The 25,141-nt window shown below is 39.7% G+C and overlaps 1 protein-coding gene across 3 annotated transcripts in view; it reads left to right on the forward strand.

The window, feature by feature from the left end:
* Positions 1-25,141, forward strand: part of LOC127570410 (adenylate cyclase type 1-like) — a 176,984-nt gene that overhangs the window by 44,393 nt on the left and 107,450 nt on the right. For all 3 annotated transcript variants that reach the window (XM_052015965.1, XM_052015967.1, XM_052015966.1), the window contains exon 5: positions 14,253-14,380. In XM_052015965.1, coding sequence (XP_051871925.1) covers positions 14,253-14,380 — 128 coding nt within the window. The remainder of the gene's footprint in view (positions 1-14,252; positions 14,381-25,141) is intronic.

The raw sequence follows: 25,141 nt of genomic DNA on the forward strand, positions 1-25,141 counted from the left end.
AACTGCACACAGTACTCCAAGTGCAGCATAATCATTGTTCTCAAAATTCATCACCTTGCACTTGTCCAGATTAAATGCCAGCTGTTATTCCTTTGCCTGCTTTCCCAGTTAATCAAGATCCTGTTGTAACTTTAGAAAACATTCTTCACTGTTCACTCTATCACCAATTTTGGTGTCATCTGCAAACTTAATAATCGTGCCACCGACATATTCATTTAAATCATTAACATATATATTAAACAGTAGAGAACCCAGCCCCAATCTCTGTGGCATACCACTGGTCACAGGCCTCCGATCTAAAACAAAACCCTCCGCTATCATCCTCGGCATACCACCATCAAGCCAATTTTGTATCCGATTGGCTAGCTCATCCTGGATCCCATCTGTTCTAACCTTCCAGACCAGCCCATGTAGGGCCTTGTCAAAGGCCTCGTTAAAGTGCATGTAGATGACGTCTACCACTCTACCCTCATCAATCCTCTCAGTCACTTCTTCAAGAAACACAATCAAATTCGTGTAACATGATTTCCCACACACAAAGTCACGCTGACGTTTCCTAATCTGTCCCTGGCTTTCCAAATATAAATAAATTCTGTCTCTCAGAATCCTTTCCAATAACTTTCCCACCACTGATGTAAAGCTTACCAGCCTGTAGTTCCCTCGTTTATCCTCACTGCCCTTCTTAAATAAAGGCACAACGTGAGCTACAGTTAATTAGGCCAGAATGTCTTCATGACAAATCACCCATGTATCTATTAAAAGAAGCACAGGTCTGCAAGCCAGACCCTGTTAACAGTGAAGTTCATAAGAGGGGTGAACAGTTACGCTTCATGCATTATCTCTTGAGGAAGGTTATTATAGCTGTAACTACCTCAATTCTGCACTATAGCCTTGCTATCTGCACTTGGCTATTTTCTGTTTAACTTATCTGTTTGGCAGCTTGTGGCTTAAGCATCAGTCTAGTGAAGGATTTATTCTGCTGCTTGCCAAAGAAGATTACATGAGAGCAGGTGATGTAACCAGTAAATAGAAATACATAAACAGAGTTTCTGTTTAATCCCTGAGCTCACTGCAAACTTCCTACATAGTCTGCAGGTAAAATGATTCCAGGCCATGGAAAATAACATATTGCCAATGTTAATGTCCAAGGAAGTTGAGGCTGAGGATATATGTTCAGCCAAAGTGTGTTAAGTTGTTTTTCCCCAAAAATGGGGATGTGAAATTAACCCAAGTCTTTCCGTACATGCACCATGTCAACTTTGTGCTATCTACTCAGTTACCTTATTTCTAAATGTAGCAAGGGCCAATTGGATGTTACCATGATGCAGTATTTGATAGCCAATATCTTGGTGTCTGTTGGACTACAAGCAATGGCTGCTCAATATTCAGGTGAAAACTCAGACCTGTTATAAATTTGTTTTGGAATTTTTTTTTGTTGGCTTCTATTTTTGCAAAGACAGTACCCTGAAAGTCAACGTTTGGGAGAAGTTAAAGTACCAAAGGTCTGGTGAATGGGGAATTGAAGTTATATTTACTGGTATGACTGTCAAATGAGTATTTATGAACTTGTCTGGTATTGTTCCTCTTTTCCTCTTCTTTTCCTTTGGCTTTGTGGATGTTAGGAAAGGCTGAATCCTCACAGTAGCAATGTCAAGCCACATACAGCAGATGACCATGAGTTTTGATACCCATTCCAACAATCACTGCAGTGTTTTTTCCAGAATATAATTTTATTGCAATGGGGATGGAGCAGAAAAGGAGAGAGTTCTTACTACACTGTACAGGGTATTATAAGTTCATACCTGGAGTATTGTGTAAACTTCTGGTCTGCTCATTTACAGAGGGATACATTTGCATTGCAAGTAGTTCAGAGAAGCTTCAGTAGGCTGATTCCTAGGATGAAGAGGTAGTTTAATGAGAATAGTTTTAACAGGTTGGGTGCATGTAAAGTGAAGATGAGGAAGAATTGCTTCTCTCAGCATTGTGAACCTTTGGAATTCTCTACCTGAGGGAGCTATGGGGTTGAGTCATTGATCATATTCAAGGCCCAGATAGAGAGACATTTGCTCTATCGAAGAATCAGAGAATAAGGGGAAGAGGGAAGGGAATGATGTTGAAGCCAAAATCTTACTGAATGCTGGAGCTGGCTAAGGTGACAGTATAGACAACTCCTGCTCTGATTCCTGTTGTTCCTATTTATTTCATTGACTTGTGCATGTTGCTTTAGAACATGGAACATAGGACATAGAACATAGAATAGTACAGCGCAGGAACAGGCCCTTTGGCCCTCGATGTTGTGCTGAATTAATTAAGCTAATGACACCTAATTAAACTAAACCCTTCTGCCTACACATGGTCCATATTCATGTGCCTATCTAAGAACCTCTTAAACGTTTTGTATCTTCAATGCACTGAAACCCCACATTTTTTACGCTATTCCTTATATGGTAAAATGTTAAAATAACTTTTGTCTGCTCGCTCAGGTTGATGTAAAAGATCAGGGTGGAACTGAATAAGGAGACTTGGGAATTTCCTCCTCAGAGAGCTGGTATATATTTATCCTAAGTGAATGTCACTCAAGATTATCTGTCTGACCATAACCACAATGCTGCTTGTTCAAATTAGGTGGTGAATGTGATTCTGTATGGCAGTGACTAAAGTATTCAATAGGCCATTAATATTTTAGGGCACACTGATGTTGTGAAAAGCACTATATTCTCTTTATTTTGTTTATCATTTCATATCTTACTTTAGGTTCAAATGTTTCTTGATTTGAGTATTTAATGACACCTTGCTGGTTGGCCCCTTCCTCTGCCATATTTTTGTTTACCCCTAGTAACTGTTACAGCCGATCTTCTCTGTTTCTCTGTCTCCAACAGAAAGAGTCTGGTAACTAGGAGAGTGTGAACAGTGGGGTTCACCATGTGGAAGGGAGAGTCACATCCCATCTCTCTGCAGTGCTTTCTACCAGTGCTTTGATAGTCAATGCAAGTGTACAATTTGTGCAGTTACTTTTTTCAGTTTTCTGTCCTCATCCATTTTGGATATAACATGATAATTACTGTTGGTAGAAGTTTGCTTTTCATGCTTGGCAGATGAAGTCAGAAAAACATTTGTAGATAAATACTCATTTAACAAATTTATAAGCCAGAGCAAACATATATTGCATTATATTTATAATATAAACAGTAATAAATTTCCTATTCTGTAATTCCTGGTTAATGAGAAGGTAAGTTGGAAGGATTTTAAATATATGTTCGGACAATAAAACAGGGCATCTTATTTTGCATTACTTCTTGGAAGTGGTGAGCCAGTTATAAAATGTTTCTTTTGTGTACACAGGCTTTATGCTAAATGCTTAAATGAACAGATTATACCTATTTGCATTCTGTTTAAAGTATACTGGAGATACAATGTGCCTTCAGTTCACTGATGCTGTATTGGGCTAAAATGTACTCACCTGTGGCTAGCCGTTTCATAGAGAACTGCCAGCAATGTCCTCCACATGAGCCGATGCTGCTGACCTCCTGTAAGTGAAAATCAAAAAGACTGTAGATGCTGAAAATCGAAAATAAAAACAGAAAATGCTGGAAATACTCAGCAGGCCAGGCTACAACTGTGGGAAGTGATACAGAGCCAACGGTTCAGGTTGAAGACCTTTTATCATAACTGGGAAGGAGACAAAAGAAGCTTGTAAAGCTACAGGGAGGTGGGGGAAGTGGATGTCTCTGATAGGGTAAAACCAGGGTGACCACGAGGATAAGCTATAAATAAGGTCAATGAGTGAATGGGAATAGTTAGAGAGAATTGGTTGGAATTGTAACTGGTTTATTATTATTGTCACATGTACTGAGGTACAGTGAAAAACTTGTCTTGCATACTGTTCATGCAGATCAATTCATTTCAACAGTGCATTGAGATAGTACAAGGTAAAACAATAACAGAGTACAGAATAAAGTGTTACAGTTACAGTGAAAGTGCAGTGCAGGTAGACAATAAGGTGCAAGGTCATAACGAGGTATATTGTGAGGTCAAGAATCCATCTTGTTGTACTAAGGAACTGTTCAATAGTCTTATAACAGTGGGATAGAAGCTGTCCATGAACCTGGTGGTACGTTTTCAGGCTTTTGTACCTTTTGCCTGATGGGAGAGGGGAGAAGAGAGAACGTCTGGAGTGGGTGGGGTCTTTGATTATGTTGGCTGCTTTACCGAGGCAGTGAGAAGTGTAGACAGAGTCCATGGAGGCGAGGCTGGTTTCCGTGATGTGCTGAGCTGTGTCCACAACTCTCTGTAGTTTCTTGTGGTCATGGGCAGAGCAGTTGCCACACCGAGCTGTGATGCATCCAGATAGGATGCTTTCTATGGTGCATCGATAAAAGTTGGTGAGGGTCGACGGGGACATGCCAAGTTTCTTTAGCCTCCTGAGGAAGTAGAGGCGCTGGTGATCTTTCTTGGCTGTGGCATCTATAATGTTCCACCGGGAGAGGCTATGGGTGATTGGTGAGAGAGAGCACAGACAAAAGAAAAAAGATAAAATATAGGAGTTGCAGAATGCAGAGCAGGAAGTCATGCCTGGGCATATCCACTACATCTAGAGAAGGAAAAAAAGGTTTAAAGAAACTAACAAGCTGTGTCAATATCACAGCTGGATGATTGATACAGACAGTAACTTGATTCTGGTAACTTGATTTCTCTTTTTATATCAGTTGTCCATCTGTGATATTTATTTAGATGGTGTGCTATGTTGGTATCTGTTTGGGAGATCTGTTATCATAAACATCTTGCATTGATTAAAATTCCAGAGTTGGGAGCATATCCTGCTTTCACATTACGGGTTTTGAATTACCACAGTCAGTGCGGATCGGTAATAACACCTCCTCCTCGCTGACAATCAACACAGGTTCACCTCAAGGATACGTGCTTAGCCCACTGCTCTACTCTACACTCATGACTGTGTGGCTACACACAATTCAAACACCATCTATGAATTTGCCAATGACATCACTATTATTGGTAGAATTTCCGATAGCCATGAGGAGGCTTACAGGAGTGAGAAAGGTCGGCTGGTTGAGTGGTCTCGCAACAACAACCTCACGTTCATTGTCAGCAAGACCAAGGAGCTGATTGTGGAATTCAGGGAGTCAGGAGAGCACACACCAGTGCTCTTTGACAGGCCAGTGGTGGAAAGGGTGAGCAGCTTCAAGGTCCTGGATGTCAACATCTCAGAGGATCTATCCTGGGCCCAACTCATTGATGCTATCATGAATTAGGCACACCAGTGGCTCTACTTTGTTAGAGTTTGAGAAGATTCAGTATGTCACTAAAGACTCTTACAGACTTCTGTAGATGTACAGTCGAGAGAATACTGACTGGTTGCATCACAGCCTGGTATGGAGGCTCCAATGCATAGGACCGCAAGATGCTGCAGAGGGTTGTAGACTCAGCCAGCTCCGTCATGGGCACAACCCTCCCCACCATCAAGGACATCTTCAAGAGGTGGTGTTTCAAGGAGGCGGCATCCATCGCTATGGACCCTCACCATCCAGGACATGGCCTCTTCTCATTACTATCATGGGGGAGGAAGCACAGGAGCCTGAGGACCCACACTCAATGATTCAGGAACAGCTTCTCCCCCTCCGCCATCAGATTTCTGAACAGTCCATGAACCCATGAACACTACCTCGTTATTCCTTTTTTTGCACTATTTATTTATTTTTGTAATTCATAGTAATTTGATGTCTTTGCACTGTACTGCTGCTGCAAAACAACAAATTTCACATCATATAAATCAATGATAATAAATCTGATTCTGATTCTACCAACTCCAGGCTGATTTCAGTACAAAGCTCTTTCAAAAATTTTGGGGACAATAGCAGCTTGGCTGTATGTGTGGATCCTCCATGACAGTGACTGTGCTCTCTTCGTAGTTAAAGAGATTAAGACTAAGAGATTGAGAGATATGGGGAGAAAGTAGAAATGATTGTAGTGAAGGGTGGAGCAGGACTGAAGGACAGGATGACATACTCCTACTCTTATTTTTATGATTTTATATTTACATGCAATACCATAATTAAATTGTCAACCTGAAATGTGTCTGTAATAGTAGTGATGAATCATTGATTCAGGTCATTCACTTTGGGAGGAAGAATAAAAAAGCCAAATGGCTTTTAAATGAAGAGAGACATCAGAATATTGTGGTGCAGAGACACCTGGATGGCCTTGTATATGAAGCACAGGAAGTTAGCATGCCGGTACAGCAAGGAAATAGGAAGGTAAGTAAAACATTGGACTTCATTGCAAATGGAATGAAATGTAAGAAGTAAGGAGTAAAAACATAAAATTCTGGAAAAACTCAGCAGGTCAAGCAGAATTTGCAGGAAGAGAAATAGTAAATGTTTCATGTCAACAGTTAAGATGAAGGTGTGGTTTAACTAGTTGTCAAAGCACTTCTGTCAGAAAGGCTTATATAGACCATCACATGCTGCCCTAGCTGACCGTAACAGAGTACCTAGTTGCCCTTTGGAGATCCACTCTGTGAAAATGTAGACTCGGCAGGTAAGAGAGCAGTAGGTGCAGGTAGTCCCCCAGTGCTGGGAACTTTGTATGAAAGTGTCAAAAGCAAGGTCCCATGAATAACAGTCAGATAAATGACCAAATTATCTGTCCTGGTGAAGTTGATTGAATTGTAATGTTGAACATTATACTGGAGGAATTTATCTGTTTTTTTTTGAGTAGTGCCGTGGGATCTTGTACATCCATCTGAGAGAGCAGATGGGTCTTCTGTATAAAGTCGCACCTGAATTACTGCACCTCCCATAGTATTTTCTCTTACATCTCCCTGGAACCAAACCTTTCATTCTATTTTTATCCTTGAGCAGTTTGGGGAGTTTATTCCTTCAAGAATTGTGTCTAGTGAGCATGTCCTGATAAATGAGTATTAGCTGGCATCATTTTCTTTTATTGTTTTCAACAAATAAAACATTATAGAGTTGGGTTGACACCGTTGAAGTCCCCAGAGCTATGAACAGGAGAACATTATTCAGTCCCTCAACTCTTTTCTGCTTTTTAATTAGACTGTAGCACATTTAGATTTCAATTTGGCTTTGTCATCTTAAATTTATATCCCTTGATATCCTTACCAAACAAAAATCTAATACTTATTGCAGGTTCTAACTGTCCAAGCGTCCAAATACTTTCAGGGAGAAAGTATTTCAAATTCCTGCTGCCTTTTGTGTAAAAGGATGCTTCCTGCTAAATGGATTTCACCCCTAATTTGAAGATGTCTTTCTTGATTCCTCCAGCAGAAAAAATAAGTTCTTTATTTTTATGCAACTGAATTTTTTTTGGACTTTAAATACTTTCACCTGATTACCTTAAGTTTTCTAACAGAAGAGAAGTCAATTCAAGTGTGTTCGATTTGTTCTTACAATATCACTTTGTAAAATCTTGTATTAGACTGGAAAATCTGCACTGTACTCCCTCCAAGGAAATTTCCTTCAGGGAGTGCTGGCACTCTCAAGTACTCTGGGTCAGGTTCAGCAGAGTGTGATACAGTGTACAGTTCCACCTATTCTGTTTCTCTGAAATATACCTCCCATGTTCTAGAATGCCATTCTGTTGTTCCTATTCTAGGTTGCCAGCCTGTAGTCTTTCAGATTAGGATTGTTGGATAAAACTGGGTTAAGGCCAGTTTTGTGCAAGTGCTTCACGGCTTGTGATCCCACACAATATGAACATTAAGAATGTTTTAGCTTCTCTTGTCACTGAAGAAACACTGCCCAAAAGAACAAAGGGTAATTTCAGTAGAAGGATTGACTGGGGCATGGCCATAGGACTGACATAACATCTTCAGTTGCATGTTCAGCTGTCTGCTGAATCTTATTCATAGCATGGAAATGGCATGGAATTAGGCCTTTAGAGTCTTTGCAAGTTTCTGTAAAAAGAGACATTGACACTATGATGAGATGGATGAACTATGTTGGTAGAAATGGGCAAATGAAGACTCACTCAGGATTTAGGTGCATTTCAAGCACCAAAGGTTTATTATATATATTTTATATTATGTATATCACCAGAGGGGAGAGAGTCATCAAAAATGTCAGGTAACCTCTCCACAGAACAAGGAAAACTATTATTATAACATTTTCCTGTTCATCCCTGGTTGGTCACAAACCAATAACATTGACAACTGACTACATACACCACATGCAAACCACACCACATGTCTAATAAGATATATGAGAATGGTTTAACCGTCTTATGGGCAGAAGATATAGAGCTCTGGGTCATCCCCTGATGCTTGCCAAACTCCCTGTTCACTGCCTCTGAGCCAGGGCAATGGCCTTAATATTCAGTGATCTCGTGGATCCAACTCGATCTGCCTCAGTACTGATAGGCAGAGACCCAACTAATCAGTTGTGTCTACTAGAAATGGAATGTGGTCAAGTCCCATAATACCTAGGCAGTTCTTCATTTTGTGACATAGTATGTGACTATTCTTCATTTTGTAACATATCTACTTATGCATTTCTACATGTTGACTTTTACATTGACCACTTCTAACAAACAACTCGTCAGCCAACTAATGGAATTGCATCATACCAAGGATCTTCTTTACTTAACACAAGGGATTAAAGTGTTTCTTCCAAATGTCCAACAGCGATCAGTCTGTTGGCCTGTTCATCCCTGCCCCCTCTGTTGTGCCTGTGCATGCCTCCGTTGTGTGATATTAATGTGTGATCTATGTAAATCCTAAGTAAGTGGCACATTTCATGTTAATCCATCTTTAACAGACAGGAAACAAAATTAACCAGCTCACTGCATTTGATTTACACCCAGGAATTATTCTAGAATTATGGATGAAAAATTAGCTACACTTTTAACTCAGGGACTCAAGATAGTTTTGGAGTTGGTTAGCCAAGGTAGGCAACAAAGTTTCCTGACGAGTCAGAATGCATCCTGGGATGACTCAACACCCAGCCCTCATTTGTATAGACTGAATCCTTTTTTGGGCCAGATCTGGCAGGAAGTGACAGTGAAATGTTGGATAGCAGGAGCCTGTCACTGGGAGCTGATGGAGGGAGAAAATCCTCAGTAAATCTGGAGAAAACTTTCCTTGTGAGGCTTGCAGCCTTATAATAATAATAATAATATTATTATTATTATTATTATAACAACTTATTATTAACCAGAGCCATAAAGATGATGTTCTTTTGTTTGTTTATGGGATTAAAGGACAGGACCAGCATTAATTGTCCATCCCAGATTGCCTTTGAGGAATTCCTTCCAACAAAGTATTCAGAAGGCTGGAGCCATTGGCTTCATTCCTCCCCATGCTAACTGTCAGTCTGAAGTTCACACAGGCTGTTGGCAACCTTATTGCCCCTAGATGAGCTTTAGACTGCTAACCCATGCATCACTAAAACTGCCTATTTCCACCTTCATAACATCTACTAACTCTGCTTCAGCCTCAGCTCATGTGAAATCATCATCTATTGCTTAGTTACTTCTGGCTTTCATTATTCCAGCACGCTGCTGGTTGGCTTTCTTGTTTCTACAATGCATAAGTATCCCAAAATTTGCGTAATCCCTGTACACATCCCAGAACTACATTGGGTCTCAGTTAATCAATGCCTCAATTTTGAAATGTTTTCAAGGCCCTCTATTACTTTTTCTCTCCCTTTCTTTAATTTCCTCCAGCCCCATAATCCTCTGAGATATCCATAATCCTCCAATTTTGGTCTCTTCCTCACCCCAGAATTTAACCACTGAGTTATTGATGATGGTGCCATTTGTGCTGCATAGGTCCTAAGCTTTGGCGTTCTACCCCTATACCTTTCTACATCTCTGCTTCACTCTCCATTTTGAAGGCACTCCTTCAAACTGACATTGTTGATCAAGCTTTTGTTGTCTGTTCCAATAAATTCTTTTGTGGCTGAATATCAAACTTTGTTTGACAAAGGTTCCTGAGAAGAACTTTGGCACATTTGCTGTGCTAAAGGTTAGAAGCTATTTTGTTTGCTCATAGAGTTTATAGAGTCATACAGCATGGAAACAAGCCCTTTGGCCCAACTAGTCCATGCCGACCAAGATGCCCCATCCAAGCTCATCCCATTTGCCAGCATTTGGCCCATAACCTTCTAAATCTTTCCAATCCATGTACCTGTCCAACTCTCTTTTAAAAGCTGTTATTGTACCTGCCTCAACTGCTTCCTCTGGCAGCTCATTCCACATACATACCATATACCCTTTCTATAAAAAGGTTGCCCCTCAAGTTCCTATTAAATCTTTCCCCTCTCACCTTAAATCTATGTCCTCTAGTTCTTGATTCCCTTTCCCTGGGAAAAAGACTCAGTGCGTTCACCCTATCTATTCCCCTCATGATTTTATGACACCAGCTTTGAGAAGATGGTGGAGATCCTCCTTCTTGAACCTCTTCAGCCCAAGTGATGAAAATTTTGAAATGCTGCTGACAAAAGAAAGATATTTTCAATTCGGTCAGCCATGTGGTTTGAACTAGGAGTTGATAGTGTTCTCATTCTCCTATTGCCTTTGCCTTTCCAGTGGTGAAGGTTGCATATTTGGGATTTGGCATCTTCTGGATGATATGTATTAGGGACTGAATGCTAAATCAAGCAAGTAGTAAAGCTTAAGGACTTTTTTAACCTCAATAAGCAAATATGTGACCCCACATCACAGGACTAAATTATTTGCTGCTTGTATACATTGTATGTCCAAAGGAGGGCACTTCTGATGTGTACTATTGAGGATGCTCATTTCCTGGCTGGTATCCTCATTCTATGCTACAAAACTGATTTAATGCTCTGCTAATACAATTAGAATGGAATATAAGCAGTGACTCAGACCAGACATTCAAAGAGACTAATCTGAACCATTCATTGATGGCTTTAGCCACATGATGAAATAAAGCCCACTAGAGACTAATGATTTTTAAATATTAATATTTCAGTGACTGTAATTGTTGCTATGGTGCTCATTGTAAATCAATCTAAAATAATCGTCATGGGGAAAGAGTTCCTGTGTGCTTTGCGAGGCAAGGTGTTAATATAAAGAGAAATCAATGAGTTGTTTTTTTTTCCCTGATTCCTTGTATTGAAAAATCATAAAGTGGAATTTAAGAAACTACAGACTGCCTCAGTGGACTTTTATATCCTATGAGTAAATTGAATTATTGTTCAATTACACAAGAGTAGATTAAATCTTCTATGTGTATATTTAATTAAAGCCAAAAGCTTAAGTCTACCTTTAATGTAGAAAGAATTACTTATTCCAATAAAAAGAAATGCACAGCAACTCTGTCAGAAGAGAAGGTAGACTGTAGTCAGGGTCTGAGCATGTGAATGTACAAGCATAGGAACATATGAGCAGGAAAGGGCCACTGGGCTATCAAGACCACACCATCATTTACTAAGAATGGCTGATCTGATTGTAACTGGAACTCTGTATGGCTATCTTCCTGAAGTAGGCTTTCGCCCTCATGCTCATCAAATATCCTTCTACCTCTATTTTAAAAATATTCAAAGAACTTGATTCCACCTGCCTCGAGGGAAGAGAATTCTAAAGACTTGAAACAACTGAGACAGAAAAAAAAGCCCGCATTAAATGAGGAAGATCTTTTATTTTAAACAGTGACCCCTGGTTGTTAATTCTCCCATGAGGAAACGTCGTCTCAATGTTCACCTTGTGAAGACCCTCAGGATCTTAAACGTTTCAATCAATTGGGATTAGGAAGGTGAAGTAAAAACAAGAGGACGAGAGAGGGAGAAACAAGGAACTCAGGGCATAAAATCTACAGAAACAATATATGCTTTTTTGTACAAAATTAAAACATTTAGAACATGAAGTTCTTGCAGAAAAATATGGTGAAGGACAGAATTGAAAGGGGGACTTAAGAATCAAACTAGCCTTTGGTATCTATTACAATTATATCATTAAAGATTAATCTTTATCTTCAGAACTTCTTTCTCAATAGATTACATAAAAGGTTTTAATGCTTAAGTGCTCAAATCAGGATAAAAAGTAATCACAATGGGAAATTGTATAGAAGGCGTATTCTTCCAGAGTTGAGTGTAGAAACATATGTTACCATGTTACAAATCAATTATACAGCAGAAAAAAAACTGTAGAATTTTGTCCAAGTGTACATTAGTTGCAGAATTACTGTACACTCAAATTTCCTCAGTGTTTTATAACTACTTTCTGATCCTTCTGAACAAATCTTCAGTCACAAAACAGGGCACATCCTCAACTCTGAAATGAGAGTATTCTCAAATTATGCCTTTTTGAAAAAATGTCCAGCCATTTTCCTTGAATTTCTTTGCAACTTGTTAGCCTTCTCTAAATGTCACTATGAGATGCTCTCAATTTTATTTCTCCTTTTAATGTATTTTTTATAGCTTATGCATGTCATGACTGAGGAATTTCCCCAATTGTAAGTTCTTAAGTACACTGTGCTACATGAAAATGAATAAAGTTAAATTAGTTGCGCCTTAAATTTTTATAAGAAATGGTGTAGGCTTTGCACTTTTCTTGTCCCTCAGTTCTTAGGCTATTCCCACATATTTTACATATATTGGAATTAAATTGGACTTAATTAGACATTAGCAAAATGGATGCAAATATAGGTTCAATTTTTGAGTCTAGTTTTGGGTTGTTACTAAAGATGATGCTCCAAACCAAGGTTTTAATAAAGGTACTGAAAACACAAGTCTGGCATCGCATGGGTCATACACCAGGATGTCCTTAGCTATTTGCAATAGTAGATTTTTATCTCTTACGATGCTCCCAATGTCACGAACCAGCAACAAAAGAAACACACTGAGCATGATTTAGTGTTAAAAACTATTTTATTAATCACTACTTATGATAATATGAAAAATAAAAGTAAAAATGTTAGTATGTTAGAATTCAAAAATGTTAAACCTCGAACGTTAACCCCAAAACTAAACTCTTCGTGTGTGTGTGTGACAAAGTCCAAAACTCCCAGTTCAGGAATGGTTCTTAAAGTTCAGTTCCGCAAGCCATAAGGTGAAACATGAGCAAGGGCTTCTTCAACAACCACCGTTGTCAGAAGATAAGACGTAGATGTAGAGAACATAGGGAGAGTAAATACGAAATCCAAATGTTCCACGATGGAACCCAAACGACACTTCAGGGTTTACTCGATAGTGACTTCCTCACCCCGAAAAGCATCCGAATCGTGGTCGTCCACTCACAAATACCTGTTTCCCTCTACAGATCAGCAACAAAGTGAACTCCACCGGATTACTTCCAACTTCCATACATGGATTTCTGTGGCAAACACAGTTATTGTTTCTCATCCATCGATAGAGAAAACTAGCAGGCTGGTGTCTCTCTCCCTTCTCTCTCTCTCTCTCTCTCTCCTTCTTCTTCTTCTTCTTCAACAACGTCATTACGTCCTTTATCTTCTATTGACGTAAGCACGCCCCACACACACATACACACACACTCTCTATCTTAAAGGGACTTTCACTGAGTCCGTAACACCAACCACACCTCCAGAGGATTAGATCAGGAAATTCTTCAAGATCAGGCTATCAGTCATCCCTTTTGCAATAGCACTTTTGAGTCTTTTCAGTGGAAAGTGAAATTGGATATGCAGTAGTGCGTACTGTATTGGCGGTCACACATTGCCTAAAGTATTTTACTTCACTTGCACATGGGCTACCATATACGCTTGGAACATGCTTGTGCACTGATGTCATCTGGAGTTGCCAAGGCATTGGATGCTCAATGAATTTAATAATAAAAGGGTAATTCTCATGCACAAGCTAAGATGGTATTTAAAAAATAAATAACATTTCTTTGCCAATTTCGGGCAGCTCTGCACCACAGCAGTGTCCAAGGCCTTCAATGACCGTTCTTTGTCCCACCCAAGTACCTTTCTCAACCTGGGTGCCAAACTAAATAATGCTAAATGTCTGATCATTGAAAATCCCCCAAAATTTCACTAAGGCAGGTACCTTGGTTCTGATTACCAAATAGTTGATATGGAAAGGGTACAGTTAATCATTTAAAAAAGGCTATTCAATGTTAGGTGACTTATGCAGTTAGTGAGTTTAATTATGTTTGGATTCAAATAAACTAATTCTTGCTAACTGTAATTTCATTAGTAAATTTTGCAAATATATTTCTGAAGAACTTAGAAAAATCTCAGAAAGTAACCATTTAACTCCTGAAATTCATTTTATTTTTCTTTCCTTTTGTGGCAGGAGAATCACTGTCGAAGAATTAAGATCCTTGGAGATTGCTATTATTGTGTATCAGGTCTAACTCAGCCGAAAACAGACCATGCTCATTGCTGTGTTGAAATGGGATTAGATATGATTGACACAATCACGTAAGTAATTGAACTCCGAAGGACAATATTTCCTCACCTCAGTTTTATTCACAATTTTTCAAAGTAAAGAAAATGCAGAAATACTTCAGCCCACACTCATTGCTATTAGTCATGGTTATTAGCATTTCCCAGATGCTGGCTTTGATGTAACTGCTCCCTATAGGGAGATAAGCTTGACCTTGACGTTCACTAACCTTACAATGGAGACAGTCCCGCAGGTATCCGCTGTATGTAAAGAAGGTGGTTCTTAACATGCACAAAAACTGGAATTAATCTCAAATTAGGATTTGTTGTGGTTTTAAAGGTGCAACTGTGAGAAAATTGGATGAACTTCATGTGGTACAGATCATTGTAGATTAGTGATTCTTTTTTAAAGGAAAGCAAATTATAATACACTTTACTATTTTGTTGTTAAGGTGAAGCACCATCCAAATTTATGTCATCATTTTGAAATAGAAGTGGGTGAAATTTTGATGAAGAAATCACTGACTTTTTGTTACGGCGCACTCTTTATCACCTAGTTATCATCAGTATCTCAGTCATATTGAGTCTGTAGACCTTCATTGATTTCAGAAGTTGAGGGGATGGATTGAATTTGATGAATTCATAGATCGAGGATGAGGGGCCATACAAAGATTAAATATAAAAAATTCAAAACTGATGTCAGTTGAATCTTTTTTGGAGAGGAAATGGAAATCATGTCACCATTCTAGATTAGATTGGATGGGTGGATGAAACGATCTGAGAAGCATGTAATTTAAACAAGATGCTTTGCTCTGATGAGCGGTAAACACCGACATAGATTGATTGGGTCAAATGAGTTGGTTCTGTGTTGAAGCTTCCATGTGTACTTTCTTCTTGTTCAAGCACTCTTCATGGATTCTTCTGGCCTTTCTTAGATCTATCTCTTTCTGCTCATATTCTGTTTGTTCATAATTCCCTGCTGGAACAGAATCATGTCGCACAAAAGGAGGTATTTCAACTCTTCATACCTGTGCTGGCCTTTTGAAAAAGCATTCCTGTTAGTCCCATACTAACTATAGACCTGCAATTTTTCCTTTACCAGTTAATATACAATTTCCTTCCAGAGGTTATTGTTGAATCTACTTCTAATGCACTTTCAGGCAGCACATTCCAGATCTAAACAACTCACTTTAAAATGTTATGCTCATCTCCCCTCTGATTCTTTTTCGTCAGTTATTTTTTAACCTTTGCTTGCTTACTCTACAGACAGAGGAAACCCTATTTGCCCTGTTAAAATCCTTCATAATTTTAAACTTTTCTGTTAAATTTCTCTTCTTTGTTTCCATGTAACAGAAGTCTCTCAGTTGGATAAATGCCTAACCTTGTTATGTTAATGTTTTTCTGTTATCCGTCTAATTGCCAAATTGACAGCTTGGTTAGCGGCCTGAAGGGGCAACTGGTGGTAGAAATGGATGGAGAATCTTGGGAACATTTTCCAGTAATTGGGAGTGTTTTGGGCCAGGGAGAATGCCTGATATTTTTGGCTCATGAGAGGTGCTGACTAAAGCATCTTCCCTGTGAGGGTGGCAAGATATGCCTCTCTTTTACTACAGGATTTTTCAACTCCAAGCAACCATACATGGCAGTCATGAGTTTCAGATCAGGCTCGCAACTGCACTGTGGGAGTTGTGAAGTAAGTATACAGAGTGTCTATTGCAAACACTGTATTAAAGGCAGGGTGATGTGTGCCTGAATGTATGAACAGCAGGAACCCATTAAGGGAGCAATAGAACAGTCCCCAGCAGTCAGATAAACAATCTGATGAAATGGGTGGGTGTCTGCTCCTCTGCGCCCCACATGAAAACAAAATGACAATCTAAGCTAAGCTAGCCTTGTAGGGAAGCTGCCACTACTCCTAGACACAGATCTTGCATTAAAATAACAGATAGGCCTCCAATTATGGCTTGAGAGAGAATTTAAAGAGAATTCTACTACTCAAGGAAGCTGTCCCTGGTGCCTACAATTTTACTAGAATTTTTAGGTGGTGTTTCAACTACTCTTTTCAACACAGTAAATTGGAAATTCACCTTGAAATCCATACTTATTCAGTCAATATGCTCACCCTAACATGATGATATAGTTCCCTAAAATTTGGTTTTAAGCTGGTTGCACACCCTTAATTTTTTTTTCAAAGATTTTCTATCATTATGTGATAGGATCAAAACTGAATGTAGTATTCTTGATTTGTTCATGACAAAGGAGTGGTATGATAGTTCTGAGGTTAAGCCTGTCATAACATATTGGTATTCTGTGGTATTAATGACTGTAGGAGTCATATTTTTCATCTGTTATATAATTGCTATAGCCAAATGCCCTTGTGATGTTGGTTCTAGGCTTTAAGTGAGCAATAATTACCTACCCCTCTTCTGCTCCATGGGATTAAGTGGGGAACACTAAATCATATATAATGCTCAGAATTTTCACAGCTCCAGGTTTCCCAGAACATTTATTCATATTGAATTGAATTATATTTAGCTATTTCCACAATGCAACCACATCACGCTACCAACTTACTTATAGTCTGAAGAACAAGTTTTTTTTTTACTTTTACTAATCAGTTTAAAAATTATTCCCATGATATTTCTATTTAAATAATTGATGCAGATGGTGAAGGGGAACAGTTCCCATCTTTACATTGCTTCACATTGCCATTGTGCTGTGTGGCATTATAATTGTTTTAAATGGGGTATTGTCAGAACAGATCTGGCAGCTCAAGACTGGGCATCCATCACCATCAGCAGAACTGTTTACTAACACAACCTGCAAACCCATCGTCCGGCATATCCTTCACTCCAATGCAAATCAGGCCCAGGCAATCAAGCGTGGATTAATGAGTGATGAAGCAAAGAACAGCAGCAGGCATTCCTAAATAATGAAGTGCCAGCTTGGTGAAGATGTAACATAACACTACATGATAAATGGCAAAAACAACATGCAGTAGACAGAGGTAAATGATCTTATAACCAATGGACCTGATCAAGGTTCTGCAGTCCTGCTGCATTGAGTCGTGGATGGTGGTAGAAAATTAAACAGCTAGTGGGAGGAGGAGGCTCCAAGGACGTCCCCAATTTCAGCAATGGTGGGGCCCAGAATGTGAGTACTAAAGGTAAGATCCAAGGTTCACAACCATGTTCAGGCAGATGTGACAGCTCGCTGACCCACCTTGACTTTCTTCTGCGTTCCCCATCACAGAAAGCAGTCATCAGCTGACTTGATTCACTCCACGTGTCATCAAGAAGCATCTGAGAGCACTGGATACAGCAAAGGCTATGGGACCAGACGACATCCTGACAGTAGTACTGATGACCTCCGCTCCAGAACTAGATGTACTTCTCGCCAAACTGTTGCAGTACAGTTATAACGCTATCATCCATCTCGTTAGGGGTGTCTAGTCACAAAAGGCGGAACAAATCCAATCCAGCTAATTACCACCTAATAAGTCTTCTGTCACTCATCAACAAAGTGATGGAAGGTGACATTGATAATGCCATCAGCAGTATTCAAGAAGCTTGACACTGTCCGGGACAAAGGAACCCACTTGAATGGCAAGCCATCACCTCTTTAAATATTCCTTCCTTCTACCTTTAATGCACAGTATGTAAAATCTACAAAATGCACTGCAGCTAATCGCATACACTGCTCCAGCAGCATCTCCCAAATCCATGACCTTTACCACCAACAAGGACAAGGGCTTCAGGTGTATGAAAATGTCACTGTCTGCAGACCCACTTCAAGTCACACAATATCCTTATTTGGAATTATATACTGTAACTGTCCTTCATTGTCACAAGTCTAAATCCTGGAACTCCCTATCCAAAAGCATTGCAGGATTACATTCACTAGAAGGACTGTATTGGATCAAGGAGGCATCTCACCATCACCATGTTGAGGACAATTAACTGGGCAATAAATGCTCAGATCCTGAAAAATTAATAAGTAAAAAATCCTGTGAGACTTGATTTCAGACTATACTCCATGCAGAGGTGCTTCCAATAATAACTATGCTTTGCCAGTGTGAATGTATCTCATTCTCCATCATGTACATACTCTGCCCAGCCAGTCTATTGCATATACTTTTATTGCATACACTATTGTATACACTCTTATACAGCCTTTTGTGCCTTTATTGAAGCCTATTTGGAAATTTAGCTATGCAGGACCCAACATTCCCGGAGATGGAGAGATGATGAATCTTATTTCCTTCAGGAATGGGATGTGGTGGCAGCTGGAATATGAGACAAAATTTGTTGCTGAAAGATGTTGCCCTCTTTATATCAGGCCTTTCAAAATCAAACAGGTGTGGGAAGGTGACATGAATAATTTGAGAGGGTAATCTAAAGGGTAAAAAAAAGTATTAGTTTAAAATACTGTTGCCCAGTAATGAAATGAATGATTTAGAAAAAGGTTGCAAGGTAGATCAGGTAGTGTGAGTAAGCCTTTGGAAAGATCTGAAATGATCAAGGATCTAGAAATTGATTGATTGGAACCTATGATGTGAGTGGTGATTGCTAACGTTGCAGGTTACTGTGGAAAAAGGAGTCTAACCTCAAGATCCTGTTTAGAGTGTTGTTTACAAAGAAAGTTGAGCAAGATCAGAGCATTTGAGAGATGAATCCATGCACAGATCAAAGCAATGTTCATGTTGAGGATTCCTTTGAGGGTTTTTTTTGTCAAGTGAAGCCAGGTTGAAGGAAAAGAAATCTGGATCAGTGCATGTGTTTTCTAAATAGTACTGTCATTGATTCTACTGAGGAAATTAAATGGTAGTAGCCTTTTCATTGAATAAAATGAAAAGAAATGAGAAAAAAACCCAACAAAGTCATTTACTTTGATAATACAGACAGACAGTTATATCATTTCCAGCGGAACAACAGAAAGTTGGAAGAATCTTTATCTTCAGCAAGTTGAGGATTATAAAACTTTTATTTTAATTCTCGTACCAGATGTGGTGTCATTAGAAAAGCCAAGGTTATTTCTCATGCCTAAATTAACCCGCGCCCCCCCCCATTAAATCCCTGCTCCTTGTCATGAAGATATTTTCACAGTGCAGTTGAGTGAGAGGTTCTAGCATTTAGATCCAATGATGATGAAAGAAAGGTCATATACTTTCAAATCAGCGTAGTCTATGACTTGGAGGAGAACTTGCTGGTGCTGACATTGCCAAGGTCTTCTATCCTTGTGCTTTCACATTTAGGAAACGCTGTTGAAGAAGCCTTGCTCTGTTGCTGTATACATTGTATAGATAGTACATAGAGTGGTGAAGGGAATGACATCTGAGGTGGTGAATGAGGCACCAAGCAAATGGCTGCTTTGAACTTTTTGAGCAGTATTGGAGCTGCACTCATCCAGGAAAAGTGAAGAGTGTTCCATCATGTCTCTTGTACCTTGTAGATAGGTAGAAAGATGTCATCCAGGATACCTGATCATTAACTAAAGTATTTATGCAGCCAATCCAGTAAATGTCTGGTCAATATTAACCCCAAGGGGGACTCAGTGATGATAATACTTCTGAATATCAAGGTTAGGTAGTTACATTCTCTCTTGTTGGAGATGGTCTTTGTCCAACATTTGTGAGTCTTGAATGTTACCTTTTACTTAAGAACCAATGTCTGAAAGTTGCCCAGCTCTTCTTGCATGCAAGCATGGATTGTTTCATCCTTGAAGAGTTTTGGATGAACATAAGCATTATTTAATCATCAGCAAACATCTCTGCATTTGATCTTATGATGAAAGATGAAGCAGCTGGAGATGGGTGGGTCTGGGACATTGACCTGAGGAATTCCTGCAGCAATACGCGGGAACTGAGATGATGGACTTCCGTCAACCACAACCATCTTCTTGAAGGTGTGATTTGATTCAGAGGAGAGTTTTCCTCGATGTCCATGGAGTTCTGTTTTACCATGGCTCCTTAGTGCCCCACATGGTGAAATGCTACTTTGAGGGCAGTCATTCTCACCTGACTTTGGAATTCTGCTCTTTGATCAATGTTTGATCCAAGCCTGTTCAGAGTTGAGTTGTCTTAGCAAGACCCAATCTGGGCAAAAAGATCCAAGGAGCTATTTTATGAATTGGAGTTACAAATTTGTAAAGTGTTATAATTCGTTTCAATGCAATTATTCAATGGCAAATCTTTGTCAAGTAAGCAATGTTAGATTTTTTTCAGCAATATGATAGAAAAGAAGAATTGCCACCAAGTATGAAAACAAATAAATCCTCAGCCTTTGTTTGCCTTCCTTTCATGACCAGATCAATGCAAATTTTAGCAGGTAATAATGTGCCGGATTTATGATGTTGTCTGCTCTTGACAGTTGAATACAGTGTTTATAAATGCCTTTAATTGCTTTGCAAAGGAGGCAAGCTGTGCCACTAAATAGAAAATTGCACAAATATGATTCATTTAGATCTGTCAGTCTGTTCTTGCTTTAGTTATGCTTAAATGGATTACAGCATTGGCAGTTATGGATTATAATAATTGAGATTAGATTTTCCAATCCAGCAGTTTATGTTTCTGCATCTTTTAATTTTGTTACCTTCCTTGTTTCAGTCTTGGAATTGTTATCTCTTCATAAACTTTATTAAATTGGACAGTTTTTTCTGTGTTTGTCAGATCTTATTAGAAGTTAAACATATATACTAGCAATAGCTAAGAGCTAGCAATGACCGAAATACTGAATATGCCCTTTAGAAATACAACGCGTCATCGACAATGTGGTTTGTGGTTTGACACTTCTAGACTGATTAAAGAATCTTCAACCAAGTAGTGTAAATCTTTGGAAGTCTCCACCCAGAGGGCTGTCACCCCATTTCAGTGGTTTTTTGGGTACTTAAAGTATCAAAAAAATATGGTGATAAGGTGGAAAATGAGAATGGATGTAAAAGTTCCATTGTGAATGCTATAGAAGGCAAAGTGGTCCATCTGGTGTACCCCTTCTCTTATTTCTTATGTTCTTTTATTGCTTTTATGTCATGAATTGGAAGAATTCCCACAAATTAAATTACAGAATGTGGACATTACTGGTAAAGGAAGCATTTTTCCCCATCTTAACTTATTCAGTCCTTGTGGTGAAAGATGTCTCACAGAGCAGTTGGGTAGTGAGCTCTCATATTTGAAATCAGTGGCAACGAAGTATCACTGATATATTCCTCAGTTACATTGTTGCCTGACTTCAGTGAGAACTTGCAAGTGGTTGTGTTCCAATAGAATCATAGATTTGTACAGCCATAGAAACAGGCCCTTTGGCCCACCACATTAATGCCCACCATCATGCCTATCTATACTAATCCCATTTCCCTGCATTAATTCCATCTCCATGTAGGCTTGCTCATTGGAGTACCTGTCAAGTTGCCTCTTTAATGTTGTTGCTGTTCCTACCTCCACCACCTCCTCTGGCAGCTCATCCTAGATCCCGACTACTCTTTGTGTGCAAAATTTACTCCCCAAATCTCCTTTAAGCCTCTTCCCTATCACCTTAAACCCATGTCCTCTAGTTTTAGACACCCCTACCACTGGAAACAGACACTGACTATCTATTCTGTATAGGCCTCTTATAATTATATATATCTCTATCATGTCACCTCCCAAACTCCTTTGCTCCAGGGAAAATGGACCTACCCTATCCAAACCCTCCTGATAATTCAGGCCCTCTAATCCAAGTAACATCCTTGTGAATCTTTTCTGTACCGTCTTTAGCTTAACCATGTCCTTCCTGGTGACCAGAATACACACAATACTCCAAGTGCAGCCTATTCAACATTCTGTACAATGGTTACATGATGTCCCCACTCCTATACTCAGCACCTCGGCCAATGAAGGCGTGGGCCTGTCTCACTTGTCTATTTGTGTTCCCATTTTCAGGGAACTATGTACGTGTACCCTAAAGGTCTCTCTGTTCAACAACAATCCCCAGGGCCTTGCTGTTCACTGTGTTAAGTCCTGCCCTGGTTTAACTTACCAAAATGCATCGCTCCATACCTTTCTGAGTTAAATTCCATCTGTCATTCTCTTGCTTACTTCCTCAGTTGATCTATATCCTGTTGTAACATTGGACAACCTTCTTCAGTCCACCACACCCCCAATTTTGGTATTACTTGCAAATTTACAAATCATGCCACCTACATTCTCATCCAAATCATGAATATATATGACAAACAAGAGAGGGCCCAGCATCAATCCCTGTGGCACGCCACTGGTCACAGGCCTTCAATCTGGAAAAGAAAACTGTGCACTGCCACCCTCTGCCTCCAAAAATCAAGCCACTTTTGTATCAATATATCTGCAGCTCTTATTTTTCCAGGTGATAATGGTTTCAGGTTTGGCAAGAGATATAAAAGAAGCCTTAGCAAACTGCTGCAGTGAACTCTGAAGATGGTACACACTCCAGCTACAGTGTGCAGTGGTGGAGGCAGTATCATTTTTGAACTGGATGATAGCAAAGTTTATGAGTGCTGTTGAATCCTCATTTATCTAAGCATGTAGAGAATATTTAATCACACTCCTGTTTTGTGCTTTGCAGGTGGCATAAGGACTTTTAGGAGTCAATAGTATGCCTTTCTGGTCACCCCATCACAGGAAGGATGTGGAAGCTTTGAAAAAGCTGCAGAGGAGGTTTACCAGGATGTTGCCTGGATTACAGGATATGAGCCATAAGGGCACTACAGGACATGCATTTGTGAGAAGGGGAAAGTTTAAAGGAGATATGCAGGGCAGGTTTTTTGCACAGAGGTTGATAGGTGGCTGGAGCCAGCTGCCAGGGGTAGTGGTGGAAGCAGATACGATAGTGGCATTTAAGAGGCTGTTAGACGCATGAATATGCAGGGAATGGAGGGACATGGATCATGTACAGGCAGAAGAGATTTAGTTTAATTTGGCATCATATTCAGTGCAGACATTGTGGGCTGAAGGGCCTGTTCCTGTGCTGTACTATTCTATGTAAAAGTGAGTTGTGTGATACCCAGCTTCTCTTGTGGTCTTGCGACCACAATATTTCTGTGACTTGTGGAGTTCAGCTTGTGGTCAGACATGAATCTGGGATGTTGATGGTAGAGGACTTGGCGATGTTAATGCAATGCTAAGAGTAGGTGTTTAAGCATTCTCTTGTCAGGGATTATAATTATTTGGCCTTTGGGTCACATTAATGTAACTTGTCATTTATCAACCCATAGAAAAGCCAAGAAAAATAACTGCTGATGCTGGAGATCGAATAAAAGGAAAAATTGCTGGAGATACTCAGCAAGTCAGGCAGCATCTGTGGAGAGATAAATGGAGTTAATGAGTGACCTTTCATCAGAATCAGTTCTTACTGAAATTATACATGACCGTGGTGAGACCGTGCCTTGAATATTATGTTCAAGTCTGATCACCCAACCTAAGGGATTACATACTTGTGATAAAGAAAATTAAGCAAAAATCCATCAGATTGACTCCTGGAAGAGTGGGATTTATCCTTTGAGGAGAGATTAAGCAAACTGGGCTAGTACTTTCCGGAGTTGAGGTGATCTCATCGAAATGTACAAACATTGTATGGGACTTGACAGAGTAGGTGGAGGAATGATGTTTTCCCTGGCTGGGGTGTCTATAACAGGGGGTCACAGACTCAAATTAAGGGATTGGACATTCAGAGCTGAGATGAGAAGATTTTTTTTTTATCCAGGGTAGTGAATCTCAGGAATTCTCCACCCAAGGAGGCCCTGGACATTCAGTCCCTCAGTATATTCAAAGCAGAAATCAATCAGGAAAGTATTAAAGGTTATTGGGTTAAGGAAGGAAAATGCCACTGAGGCAAAAGATCAGCCCCAGTCATATTGAATGACATAGCAAGAATGAGAGGGCAAATGACCTACTCTTGCTTCTACTTCTTGTGTTCTCATTTTGTTATGGATACTGAGAGCTTCTCTGAACAGGTCATTGGGAAATAACAAATACCCCTTCAATAGATACTAAAAAGCACAGAACATACAGACTTGACAATATCATTTTGCATATCTTCTACGCTATGCAGTCTCGCAATGTCATCCTAAGGCCTTCTTTTGTTTTCCCTTCAAGGAACTTTTGAATTGAAAGAAACTATCTTTAAGAAGGATATTCCTTTGTAGGAAACATCGTTACACTTTCTATCACAACCAAATACCCAATAGAGAGATTAGCCCCCAGGATAGTTGAGTGAGTGAGGGGCTTCAGCATTTTGTGATACATCCAGTGGATAAGAATAGGATACAGCCCAGAAGACAGCTTGCTATGGAGTGAAGTTCTCCCTCACCTTCAGAAAAGAATGCCTTAGGGGCCCAGCAGTTAAAAGGTGCCATGCTTCATAATCTCGGTTGTATCAGGTATTGGAAGGCTTGCAAAGGAGTAGCAGCTGAAAGTGTGCAGGCAGCTGCTTTGAGTCTGCATGCTGTTGACCCACTCTGCAGCTGGTCTTGGGGAGTTTGGCAGAGTGGGGCATCACAATAATGGTGCACGTTGACAGGATTTGTGCAGTGTTTACTCAAATGAGAATATAAGAACAGAAAAATAGCCTTGGTACAAGCTTTCCTGCACTCAACACTTAACACTCAACTTCTTTCAAGTCTGAACATCCATCAATTTCCATCTTGAATCTACTGAACTTCCACACCCTTATTGGGTAAAGGATTGGATGAAGAAGGCATTTCTTCTCAACTATTCAGAATGGCCAGTCCCTTATTTTGGGATTGTGGTACTTGGTGCTAGACATCCCACTCAGAGGAACCATGAACTCC

The sequence above is a fragment of the Pristis pectinata genome, chromosome 5 (assembly GCF_009764475.1).
Source record: "Pristis pectinata isolate sPriPec2 chromosome 5, sPriPec2.1.pri, whole genome shotgun sequence".
Classification (NCBI taxonomy): Eukaryota; Metazoa; Chordata; class Chondrichthyes; order Rhinopristiformes; family Pristidae; genus Pristis; species Pristis pectinata.